The 25,164-nt window shown below is 50.8% G+C and overlaps 1 protein-coding gene across 3 annotated transcripts in view; it reads left to right on the top strand.

Moving 5' to 3' along the window:
* LOC112590650 (uncharacterized) overlaps positions 1-25,164 on the top strand; it is a 204,841-nt gene that overhangs the window by 121,319 nt on the left and 58,358 nt on the right. For all 3 annotated transcript variants that reach the window (XR_003114368.1, XR_003114369.1, XM_025307861.1), the window contains exon 3: positions 22,301-22,446. Coding sequence is in view for 1 of the 3 variants with exons in the window: in XM_025307861.1 (XP_025163646.1) it covers positions 22,301-22,446 (146 nt within the window). In the remaining 2 variants the exon portion in view is untranslated. The remainder of the gene's footprint in view (positions 1-22,300; positions 22,447-25,164) is intronic.

Genomic DNA, 25,164 nt, shown 5'->3' on the forward strand with positions numbered 1-25,164 from the left:
GTTCCCGAGGCCCCGAGACCCGTTTCGCTAGATAGAAATGTACCGAAAGATCTCTTTACCGCGCGCTTCTGCACCCTACCGCCGACGTCCCCGCGATTCTCCCTCCCTCGGCCGAGATGAGTTTGAACAAGCTCGAGAGTAAAAATAACCGCGCAACTCCCCGGCGAGGGCGGGTAATCAATTAAACGGGGACAGGAATCGCGGCCGGAGTTTTCTTAAGCTGTCATAATATTTTTAGGAAATAGAGTAACGTTCATGTTTATTTTCGCGGATTAACCATTAGGTTCCGCCTCGTAACGGCGGTGGCGGACAAACATGACGACGACGACGACGACGACGACGAGGACAGGTCGCGCAAAGCACGATGAAGCCATTTTTCTCCGCCGGCAACGAGAAGGGGCGGCGCACGAGCGCGAATGTCGGCGCTAAAAAGGAATAAAAATTAATTACGCCGTCCGTTAATTACGAAACTTGTGCGGCGCGCCAAGAAACGGCCACGTGTCCCCGTGTCGTCGTCGATGAGTCACGGCGAGATCGAGTTTCGTAAACTCGATCGGCCGAACCGCGAGTAAACGGATAAGCTCGCTGTTGAATAGTAAGTATCGGATGTGCCGCGATGATGATAAGCCGCTGCGAGGCGACGTCACGTCGCCATGAGGCCGGGAACGAGGGAGGTAAAAACGCGTCGGAGAGTCGGCGGTTATTTTCGATGGCTGCGCGCCGAACCGCGTTTTCGCTCCTTTTGCAACCATTTTGTTTGACTTTCAGATGAAAAGGTTGGTTATGCGCGAATCTTCGGAAAACTCTCGGAGTTATCGAAAAGTCTCGGAGGGCAGTCTGAAGAGTTCTCGGCCTAACAATGAAAGAATATTTTTTTTGCCGTGAAATATGTTTTATTTTTCAATATAATCTCCTGAAACTTCAATACATTTATTCCAACGTCTTTCCAATGATTCAATACCACCATTAAAGTGCGCGATTCTTTTCGCTCTGGTGTATAGTGGTGGATTCAAGTTTCATCAACGAAGTTATGAAACGACGCTTGAAATACATTTTATTTTGCTTGAAACGATTAAAATGTGCCAAACACGCTTGAGAAATAGGCATTCGAATGCGTTTTTGGTCAATTGTTAGCAAATGCGGCAACCATCTTGCACAAAGCTTTCTCAACTGGTGCTACTGCTCGAATGACTTGACAGATCGGATAAAATTTTACATGGGTATATATCAGGGATGCCACTTTCCAATAAATAATTATAGTTTGACAGTTTCTAATGCCATGTATGTGTCAGGTCGAGAACTTTTCAGACTGCCTACGTATTGCAATTTTTTTCAAAACGGGGCTGTTTCTCTCTCTCTCTCTCTCTCTCTCTCTCTCTCTCTCTCTCTCTCTCTCTTCCTCTCTCTCGTTCTATAGACTATGTATGAGCGAGCGCAAAGGACGAGAACCGGCAACTAGATTTTGCGCGAGTGGGCGCGCTCTTTATAATTAAATTCGTATAGCTTTCCGAAGAGCGAAAGGCAGGAACGTGTCTTAATGAGGAGCACACATCCCGGCCACGTTCGTGAGGAATCTACGGTCCGTACAATCCGAGCGTGCTACCGTAATCAGAGAAAACTATCGGTATTCAATTAAGATTTAGCGCAAGAGCCACGGACGTCAAGTATCGATCCGCATTCCGGCACAGAGGGATGTGTGTAATACCGAAGGGTATAAAAAATCCAACTCGTTTATATCGCCCGTGAAACGTTACGATCCTATTTTCCAAGTCATTATTTTAGACTTATACTTTCCATTCGCGGGAAAATCGCAAGTGTCCCTGCGATCTCGCAGCGTTATTTTCGCAATCACGCAGTGGGTACAAAGTGTATTCTCCACTCGCGTGAACGTCAATCAGGGATTGACTCCGCAATGGTTCCTTTCTGCGCACAGACACACACACACACACATACTTTCTCTCTCTCTCTCTCTCTCTCTCTCTCTCTCCGAATCCAGCCGCGAATCGATATCGCGGGTAATTAATCGCGGAACGTGCGAATAAGAAAAATGGGGAAACACAAGGCCGCCGCAACTGGGTGCAATGTAAATGGAAGAGTTATGTACGAGCTAAATGAAGGGTAGAAGTCGCGGTGGAGCGCTATTTACCTCCCTCCTCAAACTTTGCTCCCCCTCAAGCCGGGCGCGACTTCGCCGGGGTTCTAAGGAGAAGCGACTTCGAGAGGGCTTTCATCTTGCGGCCGATTCACTAAGAGGAAAGTTCGTCGTATGAAAAATATAGCGACCAGAGACGGTAATCGGGTAGAATGCGCGGGATATTCTCTCTAGCAAGATTGCATCTCCCGTGGAGAAATCGGAAAAATTGAACAAGTCGAGTCTCTCGTCGCGCTTTGGGATCTTTGCAAACTCTCCCCCTCCCCCCCTTCTCTCTCTCTCTCTCTCTCTCTCGCTCTCTCTCTCTCTCTCTCTCTCTCTTACGCGCGCGGCGCGTGTTTCACATCCCGCTCCAATATCATGCTAAACGCGAGCAGTTTCGTCGCTTCTTTGCCGTCAAGTGTTAAAATTGTCGAGCGACCGAGAGAGATTCGTATATCGGCGTATTGGCGAGTGAGGAAGCCCGCGGAGGAGGATTATCCCGGAAATTCCGCATTACGGAATTTGATAAGATGTAACGAGAGGAGAAACGCAGACGAACGCAGTTCTAAATAGACGGGCGCTTGAATAAATTTGCTCAAGAAAACATTTATCTGCCGGATAAAAGAGGCCTTCCTTCGCCGCCGTTTTACGCGACGCACGGACGAAACTTTTTACAGCGCGTGCTGAATGATAGCGCTCGCTACGGAATCTCATTACTTCCCTACAAAGACTCGGCCGCGTAATGCAATAAAGGAAAGAACGAAAAATCACTTCCAGATCTGCCGACAAACACTTCTCGCGAGATTGACACTGTTATCCGGGCGCGGCCTATCGCGCCGGAATTTAAACGGTTTTAAACGACGGAGAATTATCGACGCGCCAAAACCACCAACGGAATAACTTTCGTAGTCAGATCAAATTTCATGCTGTATCTTCGCTGCGAATCTCTACTCGGGGCGCTGAGATAGAACGTAGAATGTATTGGTCGTTTCTTAATTTCGATAAGCGACGTAACCGTTATTCAACTGGAGACAGCAGATACAGAGAAATAGAAAATTATTTTCTTATACACAATCTCTTTTATTATTATTACTTTTTGTTGACGTTGAAAATCTCGATGAGATTTGGATATTGATAAGACGTAAAAAAAAAGAGAGAAACAGTAAAGAGATAAAGAATAAAAATAAATCTGTGCGAACATCCGTTTGTAACATCAAAGAGTGACAGTCTGTATGATAATCTCGAAATTTTCTATTGGTTCTCCAAATTTTATTGAACTTAAAGAGTCACAGATGTGTATATTATATAATATAGGACCGAAATATCAACTCGAAAAGTAACGTAAATTGAATAAAAAATAATGATTCCGCCACAACGAGCGAACGAGACGAGTGCATCCATCTGTGTCACCGCTCGTAACATCAATCGAATTACGTGTCAAAGGCCCATCGGGTCCTAACCGCTGTCCGACACGAAAATACGCATTTATTTGGAATTTCATTAACTCGGCATTCGTATCGCGCACGGATTTTCCGATTTTCGAGCTTCGCGCGCAAACAATTTTCCCAAAAATATGCCGCTTCCCGCGATTATTTTTCGTAAACTGTATCCACAATTGCATTTGTCGATCTTTTGCGACTCTTTATTTCCGGCCGCTCCACCGCACGCGGAGCACACAAAGCGCGAACGACTCGCGCTTTCGTTCACTCGAACCGATTGTACAAGGAAGCGATACGTGCGCGGCGATCCACAGCGGATTCAATTTTTGAAATAGTTGCAATTCCGGCCTTTCCGGTTTTTCTCGACAGTGTATCTTGTTCTTGTAGCGAGGACAACATTTTCGCGAAAAATTAACATCTCCGAAATATTTATACACCACCTTCGCCGACAAACAAGCGGCCCCGATCTTTTTTTTCTTTTTCTAGCAACGTTTTGCTAAAACTGGCAGAATTTACTTAACAAACGTACGTTCGCGCTCGCTGCATCTCAGCGTTGGAGATTTTCTTTAAAAATTTGCAAATACTGTTCTTCTCCCTCGCAGTCGCGCGCAGCTTATTGCTGCAATTTTTAATATTTTCCATTCTTTCGTCCTCCCAGTCGAGAACGGTCTTTACGGAACATTAGTGCCTGAAATTATTCACGTTATCGAAACAACAATTTCGCGACATGATCGAGCGCGCGTTTATCCTACCACCCTTTTCTCCCTCTCTCTTTCTTCCCTTTCCATCCACATTTTCCGCTGGGTAAGTCGTTTAAATTTCATATGCATCGAGCACCATGCACATCGATAATCTGTCCGGAATGAGCGTAGCCGACATGAGAATTCGCAATAGCGCATCACGCACGCACGCACGCACGCGGGGAACGTACGAGCGCGAAATCCGATGCGTTCTCTTTCTGATCGTGCAGTTTAGGCACATTTCGTCGATGATTTCCACATATCCGCCTCACGTCAACGCGCGTGTGCGAACGACACGTTCGTATCTACCGGTCGACGACGACGACGACGACGACGACGACGACGACGACGACGACGATCTATGCCGTTCTCATGGTGAATGCATCCGCGATGCACTTTTATCCCGCGCGCTTCGTCGGCTGGCTGGCTGCTCGGCTGCTCTCGCCACCGCGAAGTCGAATCGATAGATATTATTTCCGGCCTGTGCACGGCACACGCTGAATTCACAATGCGCTTTCGCGTGCACGCTGCAACGCACCTATCATAATAATGCGAGAACGTTTCGTGCGGGCGCGGCTTACGCACGTTCGTGGCTCGCGAGTTTTGCGGTATATCGTTAATCGCGTCTCTCTCATCGTATCACCGTCGATGACTGCTGTTATTCGTCGACGTATTAAAACACGGGAATGCGCGTGAAAAAACACAACGGAGCGCGCGTTGGCAAATTGAACTGAGGAGAATCCAATGACGAGCGGTGACGCGCGTAAGATAGACTTTTGCCGTGAGAAAAACGCGTCAGAGTGCAAAGCACTTTTGTTTAAAACACAAGACTTTGTGACTTCTTTATCGGGACTGCGAAAGCTACGAGGTTAAAACACGATGAGAAACACGACGTTGACTTTCTTCGTTTTCTAATGTTCTAGTTTCTCAATTTGACAGTGTAAGATGTGCAAATTTTTCTCGAAAAGCGTAAGCTCTAAGCGGATGTTTATCGCCGGCCGAAATCTCCTTTAATAACGATCGGACAGTCGTAATCTTTACGAAGCCGGCGCTCTGCGTAGCCGGGGATTTGCCGTTTGGCGTTCCCGAATTTCTTGAAAATACGAGGGGAACTGTGTTAAAGTGATAGAGAAGTTATTTCCGAAAGGAATACGACGTATTCGTCCTCGGTAAAATGGATCTAACTTCGTTCTCGTATAAGCTTAATCCTATGGGGAGTTGACGAGGTTCGCAGTTCGCGCATCCCCCATTTCGATTAGAAGACTCAAGCCTGCCGTGCTGGGTCCGTGGAGTTAAACTGTTCTAAAATCTGCTACATACAGACTCGTGCCCCCAGCAGGAAACGGTCTTAACCGCGAGATTCTGCATTTGCGTTAAGTAGGAAGAAAGGAAGAAGACGAAAACACGTCTCGCGCCACGCATACACACACACACACACACACACCCACACACACAAATACAATGCACCAGGTCATATACATAACATTCAATATCAATAATTTCCAGACACGCGACGGTCATTCCGCATCACCCTCCCTCCTCATGCCCTTCCCTCTCAGCTTTCAGTTTAATCTTCGCAAATGATGGCGGACGAATAGCGCGCGCCCCTGCTATCTATCCGCCGAGAAAACTCATTCGCCCATTCTCAATTAATTTCCGGCTGATGCAATTTGTGCTTTCGCGATCGGACGGAGAAGAAGGAGAAGAAGAGAAGAGGTTTTCGCGTTTTTCCATGCGACGTCGTTAGCGGGCGCGAATTAGCATACAATCATCGTCATCGACGCGGCGAGAGGCGGGATTTTCAGGGGCGTGCTTTTATTAAACGCCATTCCACGCGCGATTTCCACACCGTAATTCCGATACCGAGGAGTCGTTAAAAACAAGCACACACACACACACACACAGAGAGAGAGAGAGAGAGAGAGAGAGAGCATCGAAAATCTCGCGCGTCATTAGCGTAGACAAATCGGCGCGCGGGCCGATTCGAAAACACTCATCAATTCTCGAAGGAGCCTCATACAGCAGCTCCGCTCATCGACGGTGCCATCGGGAGCCATTAAGTTTCCCCGGAACAGCCGAAAAGCGCCCCGCGATATGCTCGGTGGTGGGGTGAGTAGAGGGCTAGGAGGTGAGGGGGGGGAGGGGATAGGACGATGTACCAAAGCGCTTAAATTTAATCGGGGTGGAAATTCGGGGTGGAGAGAGAGCGCTCGCATCGACGGCGACATGGGAATAGGCAACGTCGGTACAGTCTCGGGAGAAGGGAGAGAGGGGGGAGCGGTGAAAATTTATTATCGCGTCAATTAGAAATTGATGGAACGTTGGACGATAATCGATTTAGGATCGAATCGGTCCACCTCGAATGGTCCGCTCGGCCGGCCTCGGCCGAGTTTTCGTTCCGTTGTTCAAACGTATGCCGAAAATATGAAAACCCACTGACATCGCTCCTCTCTATCGACCTATCTCTCTCTCCCTTTCTGTCTCTTGCGCGCTGCGCTGTCTGTTAAATTCCTATCTCAAGTATTTCTAACGTATTTTTATTTAACTGCCTGTGAACGAACTCCCGTTTCTGTTTTTATTTCGCAACGAGTCGCGGCCAGACGAGCGAACGCGAACAACGACTGACTATAAAAGTTGAACAAACTTAGAACGTCGATGTTTCCGACAATACCGACTTGTTTCGCTACCTCCCAAGTCGCCCGAGTTGCAAGATGGAAATCGCGCCTTTAATTCCAGCACTCTTCAACTCGAGACCGCGAAATTAATTGACGAGAGATAGGGGGGGGGGATCGTCGAACGCTCTCTCTCTTATCGGACACGGGACGGTCTCTCGGCTTTTCAAACGCACTTTGTTCGACGTCGCTACGACTTTTCCGAGAGAAGTTATCGACGAGCACAGCGAAACCCTCTGATGGGGGGACTGCGGCCCACTACAAGGTTACTCTCTTTTAGGTGTCCCGCCCCGCCACCGGCCACCACGGAGTGGGGAAAGGTTACTACAAGCGGGCCGGCCACAATATATCGGACCCGCGTTCGCCGCTCGCCGACAAAGGACCGCGCGTCGAAAACTTTGCTCGGCCGTAACTCCATGAAAAATGAACGTGCGAACGCGAAACAAAAACCATTCTCCTCGGCGTTTCACGCACTGCGCGCTCGGGCTGGCTACGTGTACTCTTGTCATGACACGCATTCACCTCGATAATAACGACACGTGATAAACACGGCATACCGATGTGTCAAAGTGTTTCGATGCGTTTAGGAACAGAATCAGAAATTATTGAAAGTTCCATTATTGTGTGGGGTAGCAGAAGGTTTGCTGATGGAAAAAGTGTAATTCGATATTTTCCCGGGGTTCTTGAGAAATTTGACAGCTGGGTTTTATGGTCTCTTTCCTCGGACCACAACGTCGCGTGAGAACTTCTCTTGGCTAATGTATGAGCATTCGCAAACATTGCCTCTCAAATATTACGCGTTCGTGAGTGTGTGTCGAGTTCGCAGTGCGCGTGGAGGTGGCTGGAGAAGGCCGTGTTATCCATAAGTTCAAAGTGTCTTAATCATTGCGTAAACTACAGCGAGCGCGATTAATCAAGTTTCAGTCATTCATCACTCTTTGTCGCGCGCAACGAGGCAGAAATATCGTTAGCCGGCTCTGTGTGTCCCGCGGGATGTTAATTTATAATAACTTTGGTATATCTCGGTGAAGAAAATCTCCATAGTGCTACGGCCCGTTAGAAAACACGTTAGTAAAAGCGAACCGCTCGAATCCGAGTCTGCTTCGCTTACAAAAAATCTCACCCTCCCCCCTCCCCTCTGCCCCTTTCCTTAAAAATCGTGTGTAACGAACCGCAGCTCACCGACTATTTTCCATCGTGACCATTAATCACCGATTTTTTGCCGGTTAATGCAAAGTTCGTCGATATTGTGGCACGGTTGATGTAAATCGAACGTAGCGAGACCGCTACAATTGAAAAACGGGATGAACAGGAAAATTCTGATCGTCGCCCTATCAGCGCATATTTTTTTCGGTCATTCGCGCGTACAATTCGCAAACATTAAATTATCCGGACGATAATATATAGTCCTAACGAGCTATAGTCTCGCCACCAGCGTGATATTGTATATGCGCGACGCGTTCCATTCTCACGCATTGATGGGACGCGTTAGTAAACTTTTTCACATGCAGTAAAAACCATTTGACAAAATGAGTGGTTTGTAAAACGGGAGTCTTCAAAAATTTAACGTTCTAACGAGCACGTGTGTGAAGCAGCAGAAAATCAATTCGAGCTACGTTTGCGCATGCGTTGGACGGAAATACGGCGCTCTTGCGCAAGAGCTTTGAAATTCAAGACTCACCGTTTCGCTGAGATGTCCCGGGATGTCAGGACGAGGTCCACGGAAGCGCTCGACATTCGCAAATCCGCAGCGGGCAGTCTCCTTGAAAAAAAAAAAAAGATCTCGATCCAAGTTCATTTGATCCATCAGATTCAGATTTGATCTTACGAGTGAAAATCGCCGCGTTACGAGTGTATTTCATCGTTTACGTCGTAAATAACGTCACGTTCGACGTGACGAGAATGTCGCACACAATAAACGACGAAATATCTCGAAATCTATTCTCATTGTAATAACGACGACACACTGATTGAAATAATCCACACCGAGGGCCGAGGGAGAGTCTGTCAGTTTCCATTCCATCTATTTTCGCCCGCCTCGTCGCCCAAAAATCGCCCTGGGAATATTAAAAAGCGACGAGTTTGATTCGACGTCCAAAATTATCCAAATTTACAAATTAAACTTCTCGCGCGAACTCCCTCGCGCGCGATCCGTTTTACCGCTCGCCTCTCCCTCTCTCTCCCTCTCGCTCGTCGTATTCCCGCACGGCACGGAGCTCTTCGGACCCGTCGCGTTCCATTATTTTCCAACACGAGGACCTGTTGACTTTAATTGCATACACGAACGCCCATCTCCCCCCCCCCTCCACTAACTGCCCCTCCACTAGCCCCTGAGTCGGAGTAAATCCTCGGCCGTTCTGACCGCGACTTTCCTCCCGAGCAGAACTTTGCACTTTGAGACCGGTGCAAGCTGACATTGCCTAGCTACGCGACACTGAATGACCAGCCGAACGGGTAATAAAGGGGAGAAAAGAGGACGAGGAGCCTTGAGAAATCTTAGCGTGCCGATGAAGCGACTTCACGACTCTCGGCGTGCGCGGGCGGAACGAAGGAGACGCAGAGCGAAGAGCAGGAACGCGGAGATGACGGACGAGAACGCCGTCGTCCAAAGTTCTCTCTCTCTCTCTCTCTCTCTCTCTCTCGCTCTCTCGCTCCTCTTTCTCTATACGACTCAAAGGCATGCCATTCCCATTTTCCCCGTTTTGAACTGTCGAGAGGCCGACTTTGCCTCCCGACCCGAAGGGCACCATACTAATTAGAAAACTTGGAAAGTCCTTCGAATCATAAGGATGACAGGGAGAAGCCGGAGATGAGAGACAACGACGGGGAGGGGGTGACGGTCGGAGGGGGTGAGAGAATCGCACGGAGGCGCGGCAGATTCCCGTTGCTTCCGCGTCGGCAAACGACGCAACGGAGGAGACTGCGGTGCAAATATTTGTCGCGGCACGTGTGCGCGTTTATATTTTCTTCGAAAGGTGCCGTACACGCAAGGGAGGCAGGGCTTTTCCGCGTAACACGCGGAAAAAATTAAATTGTTAGCTAAATACCGTGACGTGTGCGGCACGACGCGAGCTTCGGCTGCGACAAAACTTCGAGTCCGCGACGCGCCCGAGTGACTTATCTCGTTACTTTTTCCCGCCGCGCCTTACTGCAGCGCGGATTAAGCCGCCGCTCGCGAGATCGATGCCGCGCGGTGTAGCCAGTTTATGTATGTCCAGTGGATTACCATAAATAATACGATCTCTCTCCGGTCGCGCGCGTTTAAGGGACGTTTACGTTGTTGCGCAGTGCGCGCGCGCGCGCGCGCGCGCGCAACAAAGATGGAACGAACGAACAAATACGGAGCTCGGCCGCATTGGGTATCAGACGTGTTGCGTGTTACGTGGGATATCGTGGGAAGGAAAGGCAAAGAAAATCGACAGAAATAGAGTCAAGTATTGGCCAACCGAGGAAAAGCGTACGCGCGTTACTCACGCACACCGAGGCTCAAGCCGAACGACATCTCGCCTGCGCGACGCGTCTGTTCCGCGAGATAGGCGCGCAGCGCTGCGGAAAACTGCTTTGCGCGCAACGAAGCTGCGGCAGCAGCAGCAGCAGCAGCAGCAGCAACACGCGCGTGCTAACATTATGAAGAAAAAGCCATAAATCCCGACAACTCCTTTAAAGTTTGCTTTATCGGCTGGCTTGCAGATCGGATAAGGCCGCTGATTTTCAGCTGCGCGCAGCATCACGACGCTCCGTCACTCAGGCGTCGGCCGCGTTCCCGGCGCTTTCGCGTCCATCGCTGGAAAACCGATGAAAATGCGAAGCAACAATTGACGCGAACACGACATTGACAGAATTACGATTGATCTGTTTATCTCGAAACAGCCCTACGGTCCGGCCAATTGCGAGTACTGATGGCCGAGTTTACTGATGGCATCGGTGCAAATTGTTGATGTACATTTGAAAGAGCTTTCCGAAGATTAGTGTCAACAATTTTTTTCGTTAAAACAAGCAGCCCATATTATCAGGCTGTCATGAGTGAATGAGTAAATATTCTTTGTTTGAACAAGTGATATCGCTCGATCCGACAACAAAAGTTAGTGGTCGCGCTTGCGCGTATTCTTCGCTCTGATAAAATTATCTTTAAATATCGCTCGCACATTGTGTGTGTGCGTGTGTGTGTGCGCGCACGCGCGAGAGGATATATACGTTTGAAACTTCTTATGAATCTCTGCCTTCTCCAACAAAAAGAGCTACTTAACTTGGAGCGGGGCCAATTCCTGGTTCTATATACGTACAAAGGGACACCCTTTAAAACTCGATGGGTTCGACATAGTCGACAGAGTTAACTTCGAAATGACAAAATTAAACTTTCTCGCGGGGATACCCGTTATTCGGATCTCAGCTCTAGAAGAAAGATAATTTTCCGAAGAATCGACCTCTGTTCTCGTAATATCGGCCTCCGCCGCCGACGTCTCGCGGCTTACAGCGCGATGATGAATTTAATTCCATTAAAAAAGTACTTTCCAAGTTGGCAGAATGTCGCAGTCACCGTGCTAACAAATGATATGAAAATACTTCACCCTGTCTCTCGCTCCTCGGTCACTGTTGCCGCGAGAGCGCGTGAACGCGCGCGTACGGCGGATTCGGCGATAAATCTCCGGCGAAAAGTCACGACACCGTGGAAATGAACAATTCTGTTTTCAGCAACGGTCCTCGATAAAACTTTCACGGCGCCGAGGCGCGCCCGCGCGAGAAAGCGGAAGAAAGCGGCCGCGGCACGTCTCATTGAGAGTTTGATAAAAGAGAGATTCACCACCGCGTCACAATTATTGCGAGTTGCGAGTTAAGAGGGTGCGAAGAAACTTGAGAGCCCGACACGCCGGGTTCGTGTCGCGTCCCGCGATATTCCCTTCCCCCGAGCCATCCCCGGGTTCAGCCGGTTTCGGGTCGATCAATAATTCGCGGCAAGACTCCAGACGAAATTCGAGACGGAATCCCCTATGCATTGTCTCGCGCATTGTCAAACCGGTTAGAGTCGTCGGCGGAATATAAACGTCACATCTCGTTATTTATTTGAACACGCGAATTACGATTGGATGCGTAGTCACCGCGGACGAATCACGCATTTAGATTCTTCAATCGGATAATATTTAATGTAAACGTTATACGGCACGTATTCTCCAACCGAGAAAACTCGAGCGCGCGTTCGAACTTTGCGGTCGTCGGTTAAAACAGTTCAACTCCCCCCGATTTTTCCGGCAAGTGTATCGCGTGCATTAAGCAGCGCGTTTAAATTTGCACATGTAATTCCGCAACGAATTTCAGTTCGCCGATCGCGCAGCGTTTAAAATTGGCTCTATCGCTGATACACAAGCCCAAGTGAATTATACGCGCGTAACTCTTGCACGCGAGAACACGCCGCTCGTTGGAACAGCATCAAAATCAGCCGGTGCTTAACGCACCTCCGCCGCGCCTTCTTCCCCCCCCCCCATCCAGCCTCTCCCACCCATCTACCTGCTTACGTGCTTATCTCGCAAATGAGCGGTAACGGGAGTCGACTGAAACAATTTATCAAAACGCTAAGGCGGCAATTAATAATCCCGCGCTCGCGTGGTGTACCGATGAAATTCGCCTGGCAGCGAGGAAAAACTGTTCGGGACCATTGTTGCGTATCAGCGCTCTTGACTGAGGAACTTAATTACGGCGACGATTATTAATACGGCCGCGACGCGTTGGCGAAGCTTAAAACACACAGCGCGTATCAGACGAGCAACGCGGTCGCGTGACAAAGCGAAGCACCACCACCGCCTCTCCTCCAGACTCCTCCCGCTTTCCGCCCCGCCGCCCAAGGTAGAATTGGCAATTTCGGTGCCACACGGTTTACACACACGACTCGATGCCGAACACGTCGAAGCGACATGGTGACCTAACTTGCGTCTATTTCGCGTATCTTCTCGACGGGAACAATGTTCCCAGTGTCTGCCCGGTGCAATCCCTCCACTCCGAGTGCAGTTCATCGCGGTTCACCAAGAGAATGAGCGTAACGTGGTGACTGGGGAGCGACGCCATTCACGTAACGATGTAACGTACTGGGGGCAGGGCGGGGGGGGGGTGGGGTGGAATCAACATGAGGCCGATCAAACGCTCTTCGATCAACATCGAGAGTCAGCTCCGAGAAACCGTAGCTTCCGAGCGATAACTTTGCCGCGCCTCGTTGCAGCCGCTGCGATATTACGTGCGCGCGCGCGCGCACGCACACACGCAAACTACAGTGGAGGGTTGCACGAGAAACACGAGCTTGGCCGCGTTTCAAGGCGGACGCCCGCGCCGCCCGCGCCGCTTCGCGTATCGCTTCGCGTATCCGAAGAAGCGGGGTATCACGGCGCAAATTTATGAAACTATGCATATGTAATACGTACTCGCCGGTGCGGCCTCGGGGGTGGCGAGCGAGTGAGCCGGGGGGGTGCGCGCCGGGGAAGCATGGCCGCAAAACCGTCGGCGTTTTTGCGCGAGACGTACAACGCTTCTGCTGCGCGCGCGCGCGCGCGCGCGCTCGCAGCCGGAGCATAAACAGACATGCAATTTTCTCGCCCGAAAAGTGGGCGCAGAATTCGCAGCCCCATCGCGGCTCGAACGCGCGCCCTCGCTCGTTCGTTCGCACTCCCTCGCAGCCCGTGGCTGCTCGTTCGACGCCGCCGTTTGTTCGCCGTTACACACCCGCGCGCCAGGGCCTCGCTCGGCATTTTGCGAATTCGCGTTGGCACGCGAATCACGTGCGCAGTTGGCGCTCACAAGCTACACGCGCGAGCGGCAAAACTTGCCGTTGTTGGGATCGCCGAGCGCGTTTAAGGGAGAGGAAACTGGCGCGCGCGACTCACAACGGTTCTCGACCTCGTCGCCGTCGTCTTCTACTCCAAAAGGGCTCATCCAGCGGGCGGGCATGGAGCATCCGATGACTCGAGTTTCGTCGTGTGTCGCGGAAATATGGTAATTAAACTTGTTCATTACGCGATCAGCCCGCCACGTGCGCCACGGCCGACGTTAATTTGACGGCGAGGGGGGGGGGGGCGCGCGCGCGCGGCGGGTCGCCCCGATAAATATTCATCGCGCGTGGCGCGCTATCCCGAGGCCAAAAGTCGCGCGCCCGCGCTGCATTTTCTTGCCGCCGCGCCGCGCCGGTTGGCGCTTTCGGTGCGGCGTCCACGATAATTATGGGGAAACGCATTATCCGAAACGTAAGCGCGAGGTGCCGATCGCTTCGAAATTTCACCGGTACGTGCCGATCGATTTGCGCGAATTCGGTGCACCGTTAATCGGCAAGTTGAGGCGAGGAGATGTGTATGCGGCTCTTCATCATCTCACCTGTTACGAAAATCTTCCTCCCTCTTTCTCTCTCTCTCTCTCTCTCTCTCTCTCTCTCTCTCTCTGTCTTTCTTTTTTTTCTATTCATCATCTAGCTGGAGTCATAACTCGGAAGTTTCCTCCTCGCTTTTCTAATTAATATACACGTGATTAACGATCGATGAACGTACGCAAGAGAATGCACTTTATAATTATCGCGCAGCTTATCACCCCTCCCTCCCGGCCCTCTCGTATCCGGCAAGTCCATTAAATCGCGCGATTATAAATCTCACAGCGTTTCATTAACTACTTCGCGAGGCGGCGTTAACCGAAGGCCGTTTGTCGGGGAATTAACTTCGCCGGTTTAATAGCTTTGAATGAAATCTCATTAACAGTATATCGTGGGATACGTAAGGACATTAACATCGATACTGTAATCGACAGTACAGCGAAGCTAAGGATCACGCTTGAATGGCTGTCGAAGTTGCGAGTGTGTTGCACGACAAAGTTTAATTCTGTTATACTAATTTCCTGAACTTTGTGCGAATAATAATTTCTGCGCTCGCGCGCTTGTGTGCGTGCATGTGTGTGTGTGTGTGTGTGTGTATGTGTGTGTGTTCGCAATGATAAAAGTTGCACGAAGAATTAAATTGCAGCAAGTCTACTATATACAATGTTTAACGAACGCTTGAAACGTTCAAACAATCTGAAACATCGCGCGATTTTATATACACTCGGAGAAAGAAGGAGAAAGAGGGCGGGGGAGGGGAGGGGAGAGGGGGAAAGAGAGAGGGAGAGAGAGAGAGAGAGAGAGAAATGTCGAAACAAACATTTCGGTAAGAACTCTCTCGATTCAACCGTGCGGAAAATCTCGTTCGACGTCGAAAAGGGAAAACCACGACGGCGGCGCGACGGCGCATCAGCTCGCCGCCCGCCGTCTAATACGACGTTCTCGCGCGCATCGCGCGACGTTTCGAGCGTTCAAATTTCTCACGCCACGGTGTCGCGAAAATGAAAGGAACCTTTATTCTCCGCGTTTCTGGTTTGGGTAAGCTGGACGGACTATCCTTTCCCACTATCCCTCACGGCCGCCTTTCTTCGCTTTATCCGAGACGAGCTTTCTCTCTCGAGGAGTGCACAAGCTTGCGCGGCTCGACTCCTGAGTAAACTCTGGCGAAGGCGCGAGTAAATTTCAGGGGTGGCTTTTGTGAGCGCACCGTGTCGGAAAGACGCTCCGTGTTCTCGACGCCAACGGATCAATTAGCAACGAGAATGAAGAGGAGCAGGCGGAGGGAGGAACATCCCATCCTTAAGGCGGATTTCACGGCGTACGGCGGCGCTACTGCGATGTTACTGCCGCGGCGGTCGTTACTTTTATTGTCCACCGAAGTCCGGAACACGGAAATCGACCGAGGATTACGACGCGACAGCGAGCGAGCGAGACGCGCGGCGCTCCCGTGTCCTCCCCCCCCCCCCCCCACCGAACCGTGCCGGCGAAAATTTTGCGCAAAGCCCGATATGAGTCCTGCTGAAAAAAAATCTCGTTCCCCGTCGCCAGCTGTAAAAATTCGCACGGAAATCTCGCACGCGGTCGAAACGCCGTAAATCGAATGCGCGCGCGCGCGCGCGCGCGAGGATGCGGGGACTGGGTGTGCCGGGCGCGCGACGTTCGATTTGCTATCAAACGTCTTACGCGTTGCTCTCGGAATACGATCTCGCGAAGATTCCGACAGGTACACACACGCGCGCGCGCGCACACACATACACATGTGTACACGCACGGTGCTCGTGGCGTAATTTCGTCGAGTAAGATTATAAAGCTCGCGTTTTACTACCTTTCTCTCTCTCTCTCTCTGTCGCGCCCAAGTGTACACTCGTCAGTTTATAACGTCGCTATTTGTGTATTAGGTACGGTAAGGTTTTAAAATTCAACGGCGAGAACGTCGATCGAAAGCTCGTTCGCGCGACCGAAACTGCGCCGACTCCTTCGAGCGTCGCGCATTTTCTTTTTCGCGTTTTAGATATCGCGAACGCGATTTTGCCGCCGCGACCGACTCGATTCTACTCGACTGCTACACCGTCGGCGCGACGCGATATACCTGGGAATCCACCATCGCCTTTAACTCTGCGTTGGCTGGATCGCACAAACATCGCCTCTGCATAAATAATGCGAAAGCCATCCGTGTAAAAACACGACGACGACGGCGCGGGAGCGCTAATCCGAGCCCGAGGTGGGCTATTTTTCTTCTTATCCGAGTTAAATTAATCTCCGCGCGGTATCGATTAATTCGAGAGTCGCAACCATCATCCATCTTAAAGTCACGCGCCGCTCATCCCTTTTGCGCGAGCTTGGGAGGACAGTCCCGGCAGGCGGGCAGATTGCTTTGACAAGAACCCGGCAATTTATCGGCCGAAGAGAGAGAGAGAGAGAGAGAGAGAGAGAGAGAGAGAGAGAGAGAGAAAGAGGGCGATTAGTCAACGCGAAAATAGCGAAAGCCTGTACCGACACGCTTTTCTTTCAACCCTTTTACCGCGCGCGCACGCCGCCGCCTGTTCTTCTCTATGGGCCATCGAGAAGGAGCAAGTTGCGCGCCCATAAGAGCTCGACTACGGGAGCGAAGAGAATGCGAGAATCAGCCGGCCGACGCGACTTGATTTCAGAAAGGGCCACGAGCGCATAATTCCCTAGTTATTCGCCTGCCGGCTGGCCGTTATAACCCAGTCGCTGCAATAAACATTTGTAATTCGTGAGTATGAGCGGACAGGACGAGGCGAGCGAGTTAAGGGGGATTAGAGGCCGGCCGGGTAACGGAGGAAGAGACAATGGCGGAGCTAACGCTAAAAGCTCGCCGGAAAAAATATCAGTAAATCTCACCGGCTTGTTCTGCCGACGTAGGAATTAACGATGCTTTCTTCCGCGTCTTAAACGCTCCCTCATCGCTCCCGTCGTCGTCGTCGTCGTCGTCGTCGTCGTCGTCGTCGACGTCGTCGTCTACGTGGGGAGCGTGTAGGTTACAGCTACACGAAGTTTACGTTCGTTTTACCTTCGAACACTCGTGGAGGTGGAGACAAAGGTGCACATACCGTTACGGCTACCGGCATTATAATTGTATAATTAATTCACGCATGAGCGATTAAACGTAGATATTATGCGCGGTACACACGTATGCACGAACACGCGTTTCAACGATTTCGACACGACGGTCGTTCGCGCGCGAAACTCGACGGGGCCCTGGCAGGCGAATACTTCCAACTAGCATCCAGTTACATTTTCGCGTATGATGCACACGAAAATGCCGTGTACCGACACGTAAACACCAGCGGCGCCCGAACAACGGAAGTCCTCAGGAGGACTTTACGCGCCGCATGTCACTTATAACACCGGCAAAAGAGGGAAGGAGAGAGAGAGAGAGAGAGAGGGAAAGAGGGAAAGAGGGAAAGAGGGAAAGAGAGAGAGAGAGAGAGAGAGCGAAGGGAGAGCAATTACGAACATCTGTTCGCTCGAGTCTACGTAACCGGCGCCGCACACGTAGCCGGCGAGTTGCGGAGTGGCTTTCATAAGCTCGACTTTAATCCTTAAACGCGTCCCGACGCTCGTCAGCGCCGGGTAATACCCGTTAACGTATATCCGTGGATCGTTAGACGCGACGCGCCGTCGCGAACAAGGCGTTTAAAGAGACGATCGGCGGCCAAGTTTTTGCGCGGCTCCGACTCGCTGTTGGCGGCGCTGTATTTTCCGCGTCGTAAGCCGCGCGTTTCTACGCGCCGTATTAAAATATTGTGCGACGGGTACAACAATGTGCGCGGGGCTATCGATATTGTCGAGGCGGTGAGATAAACTGCAACGACGCCGGACGCTGATCTTTTTGCCTTCGCGTTGTGCGAGACGCGGCGCGCGACTCCTCCGGACCGGCGCGACGTTGCGCGTTTCTTTTTCTCCTTTTCCTTCCCGTTCGCTCTTCGGCTCTTTTCAGGATGCGATTATTAATGGCGTTGTCGTTCCCCGACGACAGAATGACGAATATGATTTATTGGAATAAATTTAGTTATTAATGCGCAAAATATGTGAATGTTGTAACGATCTATTCGCAGCGTTCTGATAAAAAGGGCTCGAAACGCTGAATCGGAAATGCGGATGCAGCGATAGATGGATTAATTGTGGATAATTAATAATTTAAAACGACCAATAATAATTTACGATGTTTGTTACACGATGCCGTGGCGCAAATTGCGAGCGAGCGAGAGAGCGAGAGAGCGAGAGAGAGAGAGCGAGAGAGAGAGAGAGAGAGAGAAAGAAAGAGGGAGGGAGGGAGGGAGGGAGGGAGGGAGGGAAAACAGAAAGAGAACGAGTGCAATCGGGAGACCACAGTGTGGTCGCTCGGAGAGAGAAAATATCGAACCCCCGGATATACGATACGACGGCCCTGTCCCGCGGAGGCTAAGGGAGCTTTGCAGACGGCCTCAAATTCCTCTCCGGATGAGCATAACTCGCGTAACAATACGACGCCATGATTAATCAACGTCACTTCGTTAGGACGATTGCCCCAGCTGACTGTGACCCTTCGCATTCCGAAATCATGAGAATTAGTCAAGCACTTAGGCATCCTAATTTGTTACGGTGACATATCGCGTCGTAGGTTGTGTGCGAGTAGGTTCACTCGCGCACTGAATGGCGCGGATTCGACAATTGATACGCGATAATTAACGTACGTACGTGCGCGACCCGCTTTTGCCTCATTCACCGTTTTTCTTTTGATCGCGTCCAGAGCCGCGGCCGAATTAGAGTCCGCGCGAGGTGCGCTCTCGCGTATACCATTTCCACAGCATCATTTCTCATAACGCCTGCGCTATATGCGGCAAACATCCAGCCAGCGGGTTTCTTGCACCCTCGTCAGTTTGCACATATTAGCGTGGCTTTTGTCCCCTGCGGTTGGTTGAATACACCAGCGAGATAGACACGCTGCGAATGGGCGGGCACAAGCTGCTTTGATACTCTAACAAGCGCAAACACCGCCTCTGATTTACGTGTATTATGCCTATCTACATAATGTTGACTCTTTGTGCTCTAACGAGATCAACTTACGGTGGAAAGTCCGGTGTACTCGGTGGACACTTATAGCGCCTATCGTATAATTATCGTAGCTAATAACGCGCGGAAAACAGCCAAAGTTTTAACGGTCGAATCGCGTTCAGCGCAAAGGGGTGGAGAGAGGGGAGAAAGCAGAGAAAACAGAGAGAGAGAGAGAGAGAGAGAGAGAGAGAGAGAGAGAGAAAATGTCGCGCGACACATTGAAAGCGTTAAAAAGATTATTACGCGTAACGCGAAATTTGACACAAAGTATAAAACACTCACAACGAGATGAAGATGCAGACCGAGAAATAATCTGCGAGATATCGTTGAAATACAATCTTCGCGCGCATACGCAGCGTCGCGAGCGCACGATGATAATAGGATGAAAATAAAATCAGCTCGCAGCCATCCATCCCCTTTGTGAATGATGTAATAATTATTCGTGTCATTACTTCCCGGCAATCTCTTGGAGCTGCCTGCGCATCAGAGATTAATCTCGGATAACTTTCGTCGTTGGCGTCGCATCACACTGTTATACACTCCGCCCTCTCGTCAAGGGTAACGCAATTATAACTTAATTACACCGCGCGTTCCCAAGAAAAGCCGGTTTGATCGCTAAACTACTATTGCTAACCTCGTTTCCATAATACAGTAGTTATACACACCGCCTGCGCGCGCGCGCGCGCGAGCACGCGCGCGCATTAATCTTCCTCTCGCGCATAGCAAAATAATAACAACTGATACTAGCTTACGTATTCCGCGCAGTAATTATCCGAAATTAACACGCCACGGTCTCTCCCGTGAATCGTGAGGGATTCAGAAGGCGGAGGCAACTTTTCACGGCTGAGCTACATTTGGTCCGTCACGCGACGTGACGCGACGCGACGCGACGCGACGCGACGCGACGCGACGCAGAACGTCACGGTGGTGAAACACTGATGCGAATTCGCCGAGGAAAATTCCATCTCACGAGCGTCCGTCATCGTTCGTGGCGAGGAATCGCGGCTTGCGATTTCGTCAGACGTCATCTCGCTTTACGCTCCGGTACGACGCGACCCCGATGTAAAGCTAAGCCTGAATGCCCGCGGACGCTTTGTATGCTGGAAGGTGACAATAATGTGCAGCCGATAGCGCGAGGGTGGGATCGTGCATCCTGTTCGAAAACCGATAAACCGGAGGGTGAAACTATCGTCTCTCTCTCTCTCTCTCCTCTCTCTCTCTCTCTCTCGCTCCCACCCCCATCACCGTTGCTGTCTGCGGCTCCCGACACTCGCCGTGCCGTTCTTAACTCTCTTTTCCGCTCTTTCTTTCTCGCCTCGCTTTTTCACCTACGGCCGTGCAAACGTCTATTTACCATAAAATAGAGTTTCCAGCTCTCTAGGCAGCTAGACTTGCATTTACCGCGCGGCGCCGTTTATTTCTTTCCCCTTCTTCTTATCGCGTCGCGGGGTGACACATGGGCGCGAAGGGAGGAGCGGGGGAAGTTCCGGGCGCGCAATGGATGAAATCTCGAGTACATCTGACATTAGCCGAACGCACCGAACGCGATCCGCGGACATTCTTCTCGTCGGAGGGTGAAGAGGAAACTTTTAGGCTAGGTTGCATTGATATTTTAGACGCCGACGCTCTCCCCGACGTCGTTGTTATTCTCTCGTGCCAAGGAAGCCGGCGAGCGGTAAGGGAAAATATTTTTTTCACTTAGCACTCAGCTCGCCTCGACGCGCTCTCAAGCTTTGCAAGCTACGTTCCGTCGAGCTTGCGCTCTGCGCTTATTAAATCAAGCGAATTAAGTCAATAGGAGGAATCGTCACTCGCGGAGAATTATGCACTTTCCAAAAGATCGCACTTCTCTTGTGCAAGTTTAACCTCGCCGGCCGCGTGGAACAAACGAACACAAACAGACACCCCTCGGACTATTATTTCTCGCTCTTTTCAATTATGCGGGCGGAATGTAGGAGATAACATAGCGCGCGTCTTATAAATCACTACGACACGTAAATATCGCCGGACGAGAATTAACCGCCAGCGCGCCCAGCGACGAGTCGTCGCCGGATGTGTTTTCCGACACGTACGAACGCCACGAGTTGGCATTGCTTTCATCGATTTTCGGGGCATCATACATCCCGCGCGTACAAACAGAGCCCCCCAGCTATCTGTCCGTGCGAAGATATAGAAAAACTTGCGGGCGATCGCGATGCCAAAGTCTTGCGCGCGTAGCCCGGCGCGCGCACTCTCGGAAACTACGCAAGGGGAGAATCTTTCCAACTCTCGGAAAGGTGCGCGATTTGGACGCAATCTTGTAGCAAGACTCGTAAATATCCTCTCTCTCTCTCTCTCTCTCTCTCTCTCTCTCTCTCTCTCTCTCTCTCTCTCTCTCGGCGCGATCCGCTGGGCGATAAACGCGTTACTTCGGGAATGAAAACTTCCCGGGCACACTCTAGTCTCTCCGCATACAGCGCCCGTCGACTCTTCCCGCATCCGGAACAGTTACGATCGTCGGGTAAACTATAAATCCGCGCGCTATACGTTAAATATCATGCCGGCGAAAGTTTGACTTTTCTTCTCCTCCCTCCCTCCCTCTCTCTCTCCCTCTCTCTCTCTCTCTCTTTCTTGCAGTCCCTTTCACGGGGGAACACGCGTTTCTTCCCAGGGAAAACAAACCCATTTAATTTCCCGCCGGATTTCACGACGTTTTATCGCCGCTGTTTCGGCAACGACCGACTCGCTAGTCGCGCGACTCTCGGCTCGACTAGCGTCTTTTCTAAAACGAGCACTCGTTCGTGCGATGAAAATCCAAAGCCTATCGTTGCTCGCGACAGAGCCGAATATTTCGCGAAAACGCGCGCGCGCGCGTTCGATAATAACTCGTAGATATCGACTTCATCTATAACTCATACGTAGGGATTTTCTTTCAGCGCCACGACGCGCGTTGCGACGGCGGTGCGCACGGTCGCTCGTACACGATGCGATTACGTCCCGGGGAAAAAAAGGAGAGTTTCCACTTTCGAGAGTCCAATCCTCACGAGGGGCATGTAATTCGTCGTGTAAGCACGTCGACGAGGTAAGTCGACTAAACACGAACGGATCCCCAATATACGCGCGCGCGCGGTAGTCGTGCCGAACGTGAACTGGGACACGACATTTCTTCCGGGGGCTTCGAAAATGGAAAAGAATATATTTAGTCACGTACTTACTACGACGCGAGAGGTTGAATAGCTCGCGCGGAACGACGGCGCGAGAAACTCGTTGCGAAATTCACGATCGTGTACGGCAGTCGTTGTTTATTCGACTTTGGGAGTGAAGAGAAGACACACACGTCTCGGAGCGGAGGCGAAACGGTCTCTCGCCACACCGCGCCGCGCCGCGCCGCGCCGTAGCGTAGCGTACCGAAATACGTCGACAAAGATAAAATCGCGCAAAAAGTACGCGATATTTGCGCGGAACGCGGTGGCGCAGAGAGTTTGCGAGGGCGTCTCTCAGATATTGAAAACAAGGTCGCCATCCACCAGCCTTGTGAACTTGTGTACGCGGAGAGACTTATCGCTAATGCTAAGTACACACACGAATTTCTCTCTCTCTCTCTCTCTCTCTCTCCTCTCTTCATCTCCGTTTTTCTCCCCTTTTCTCCCCCACTCCTCGTTCCCTCTTTCTCTCTTTGTTTCTCTTCCTCGCACAAGACCGACATGACTGTCCGCCTGGCAGTGTTAAATCTCGTCGAAGTAAAGCTCTTCGATTTATTATAACCATTTAGAGCGCGTCTTTGCGAAGCCACGTCTGTTTTTCGAGGGAATGGTCATACGACAAGGCAAAGGGTTACTTTCATTTTGGTAATAGGAGTAGGCGCGGCCAGAAGGTTCGGACGAGCGGCGCTTCACTTCCGCGCTTCTCGAGAGAGACGCATTGCGATAAAAGGCCGACGCTGGAATAAATCACACATAAAGTGGATCATCGTGACTAGTGTAATGGGAAAGCCATTCAGAGAACACCGAACGAAGCTTTCAATTTGTCATTACCAAGGATTATCCCCTCGCATTCGTGCCTCATTGATCGCCGCTCGGCAGCGGCGCGATAAAAATAACTTTTCAATGTTTTTACGACACGACTCGAGAGAACAAAGTAGCGTGAAAGCGTTTGAGGTATTTGTCGTCACAGGGGTGAGGGGAGGAATCCGCTTCGCGCGACAAATCAGCGTAGCGTTTGTCAGATATTCGTCAACTTTTTATACTCGCACGACTACGTTGGATGATGGTGAACGGTACAGGTAGAATATTCTAAATGAGCCCTTAGTTAATTCATGAGGTTCAGTATGTCACGTTAAGGATAATCATCGGATATCAATCGTCGTTTGATTCAATCACGACGCGACACTACGATACACTATGGAACGCCGCGATAAGCGAGAAGACAAATTTCTCGATGGCAGTCGTTGAAGTAAAAATACCGCTCGTCAGCACCGTCGGTTTACGCATTATAGCGCGCTGGGAAAAAAAAAGAGAGGAAACAGTTGCGCGCGTTGTTGAAAATTGAATTTCGCCAATCGGCATCGACTTAAAAATCAACTAACGGGACGCGAGATTGCATTTACGACCGTTCGAAGCGGCCGCGCGCTCTATATACAGACCAGAAATTTCAAGTAGAATTTCGATTGTACGGCGAAATAGTTTGAATTCGAGCGTTATTATGTACGCGCTTTCGACTACTAAACGCGAGCGCGAATACCACCAGTCGTACAGTCTAACTGAAACGGTAAACAGAGAGCTAAGCTTCTTACGAGCATAAATTCCAGCTATACCACGCATTGCACGAAGCACAAAATATCGCGCTGCTTCGCACCGCTTCGCCATCATGAAATAACAAGAAAAATCTGTCGAAACACAACCGCGCGTCGTTTTCTTCTCGTATTTTCTCGCGCCGCGGAAGGGCGAAGGGGGAAGGGAGAAAAAAAGATTGCCATCACCGATGCGATACCGACCAAAGATGATAATTTCGCGGCCTCCCGTCTAAAAGTCTCCATCTCGTTAACAATTATCGTGTCAGATCGACCGTAATGAAATTGTCGAAAAGTTTGAGGCCCGCCGTCGTGACTTCGACACGAGTTATATACACACCGAGCTCCGAGTCGGGAGACTCCCTTCGAAGACAGACACCGCGGTCTCTCTCATCCTCGATAGATGGTATTCGGCGCGCCAAGAAGAAACTCTAACTCATTCCCCGGCCAAAGGGTTCCCGGAGTTACTTTGATATCGGGAGGATAGGACGTTACACTTGCGCGAGGAGACGGCCGGCAGGCGCGCGCTCTTGCAACACGCAGCTGTACACTACGAAGGAGAGCGAGAGAGCGATTCAGTCTCCGAGCACGTATCGGCGTTGCGCTTGTCTATGGAGAGGACGACGCGTGTATGCAGCCGATACATCGCACATTCACCCTATCCTTCGGCCCTCCTACCTTTGGCTCTCTCTCTCTCTCTCTCTCTCTCTCTCTCTCGGCCTCCCACGGATTTTGCCCGAGTCAACGAACGATATAACAGCGAAACTACCTATGTATTCGGCCGTTGGTCCATCGAATAGAATCAGGAGGCAGGGGTGTTGATGGCGATGAGGGTATGACGGCGAGAGAGGCGAGAGCCGTGAACGGGTAGGTGTGTATAGACGAGTACAGTCCCGGTCGCTGGCGTGAATTAACTGGGTGCAGCTGCAGCTGTAGCTGCACGCCCGCCCGGCCCACTCGGTTTTAGTTAGCTAGCTAGCTAGCTAGCTAGCAAGCGACAAGGAGCAGAGC

The sequence above is a fragment of the Harpegnathos saltator genome, unplaced genomic scaffold (genome assembly GCF_003227715.2).
Source record: "Harpegnathos saltator strain DR-91 unplaced genomic scaffold, Hsal_v8.6 scaffold13, whole genome shotgun sequence".
Classification (NCBI taxonomy): domain Eukaryota; kingdom Metazoa; phylum Arthropoda; class Insecta; order Hymenoptera; family Formicidae; genus Harpegnathos; species Harpegnathos saltator.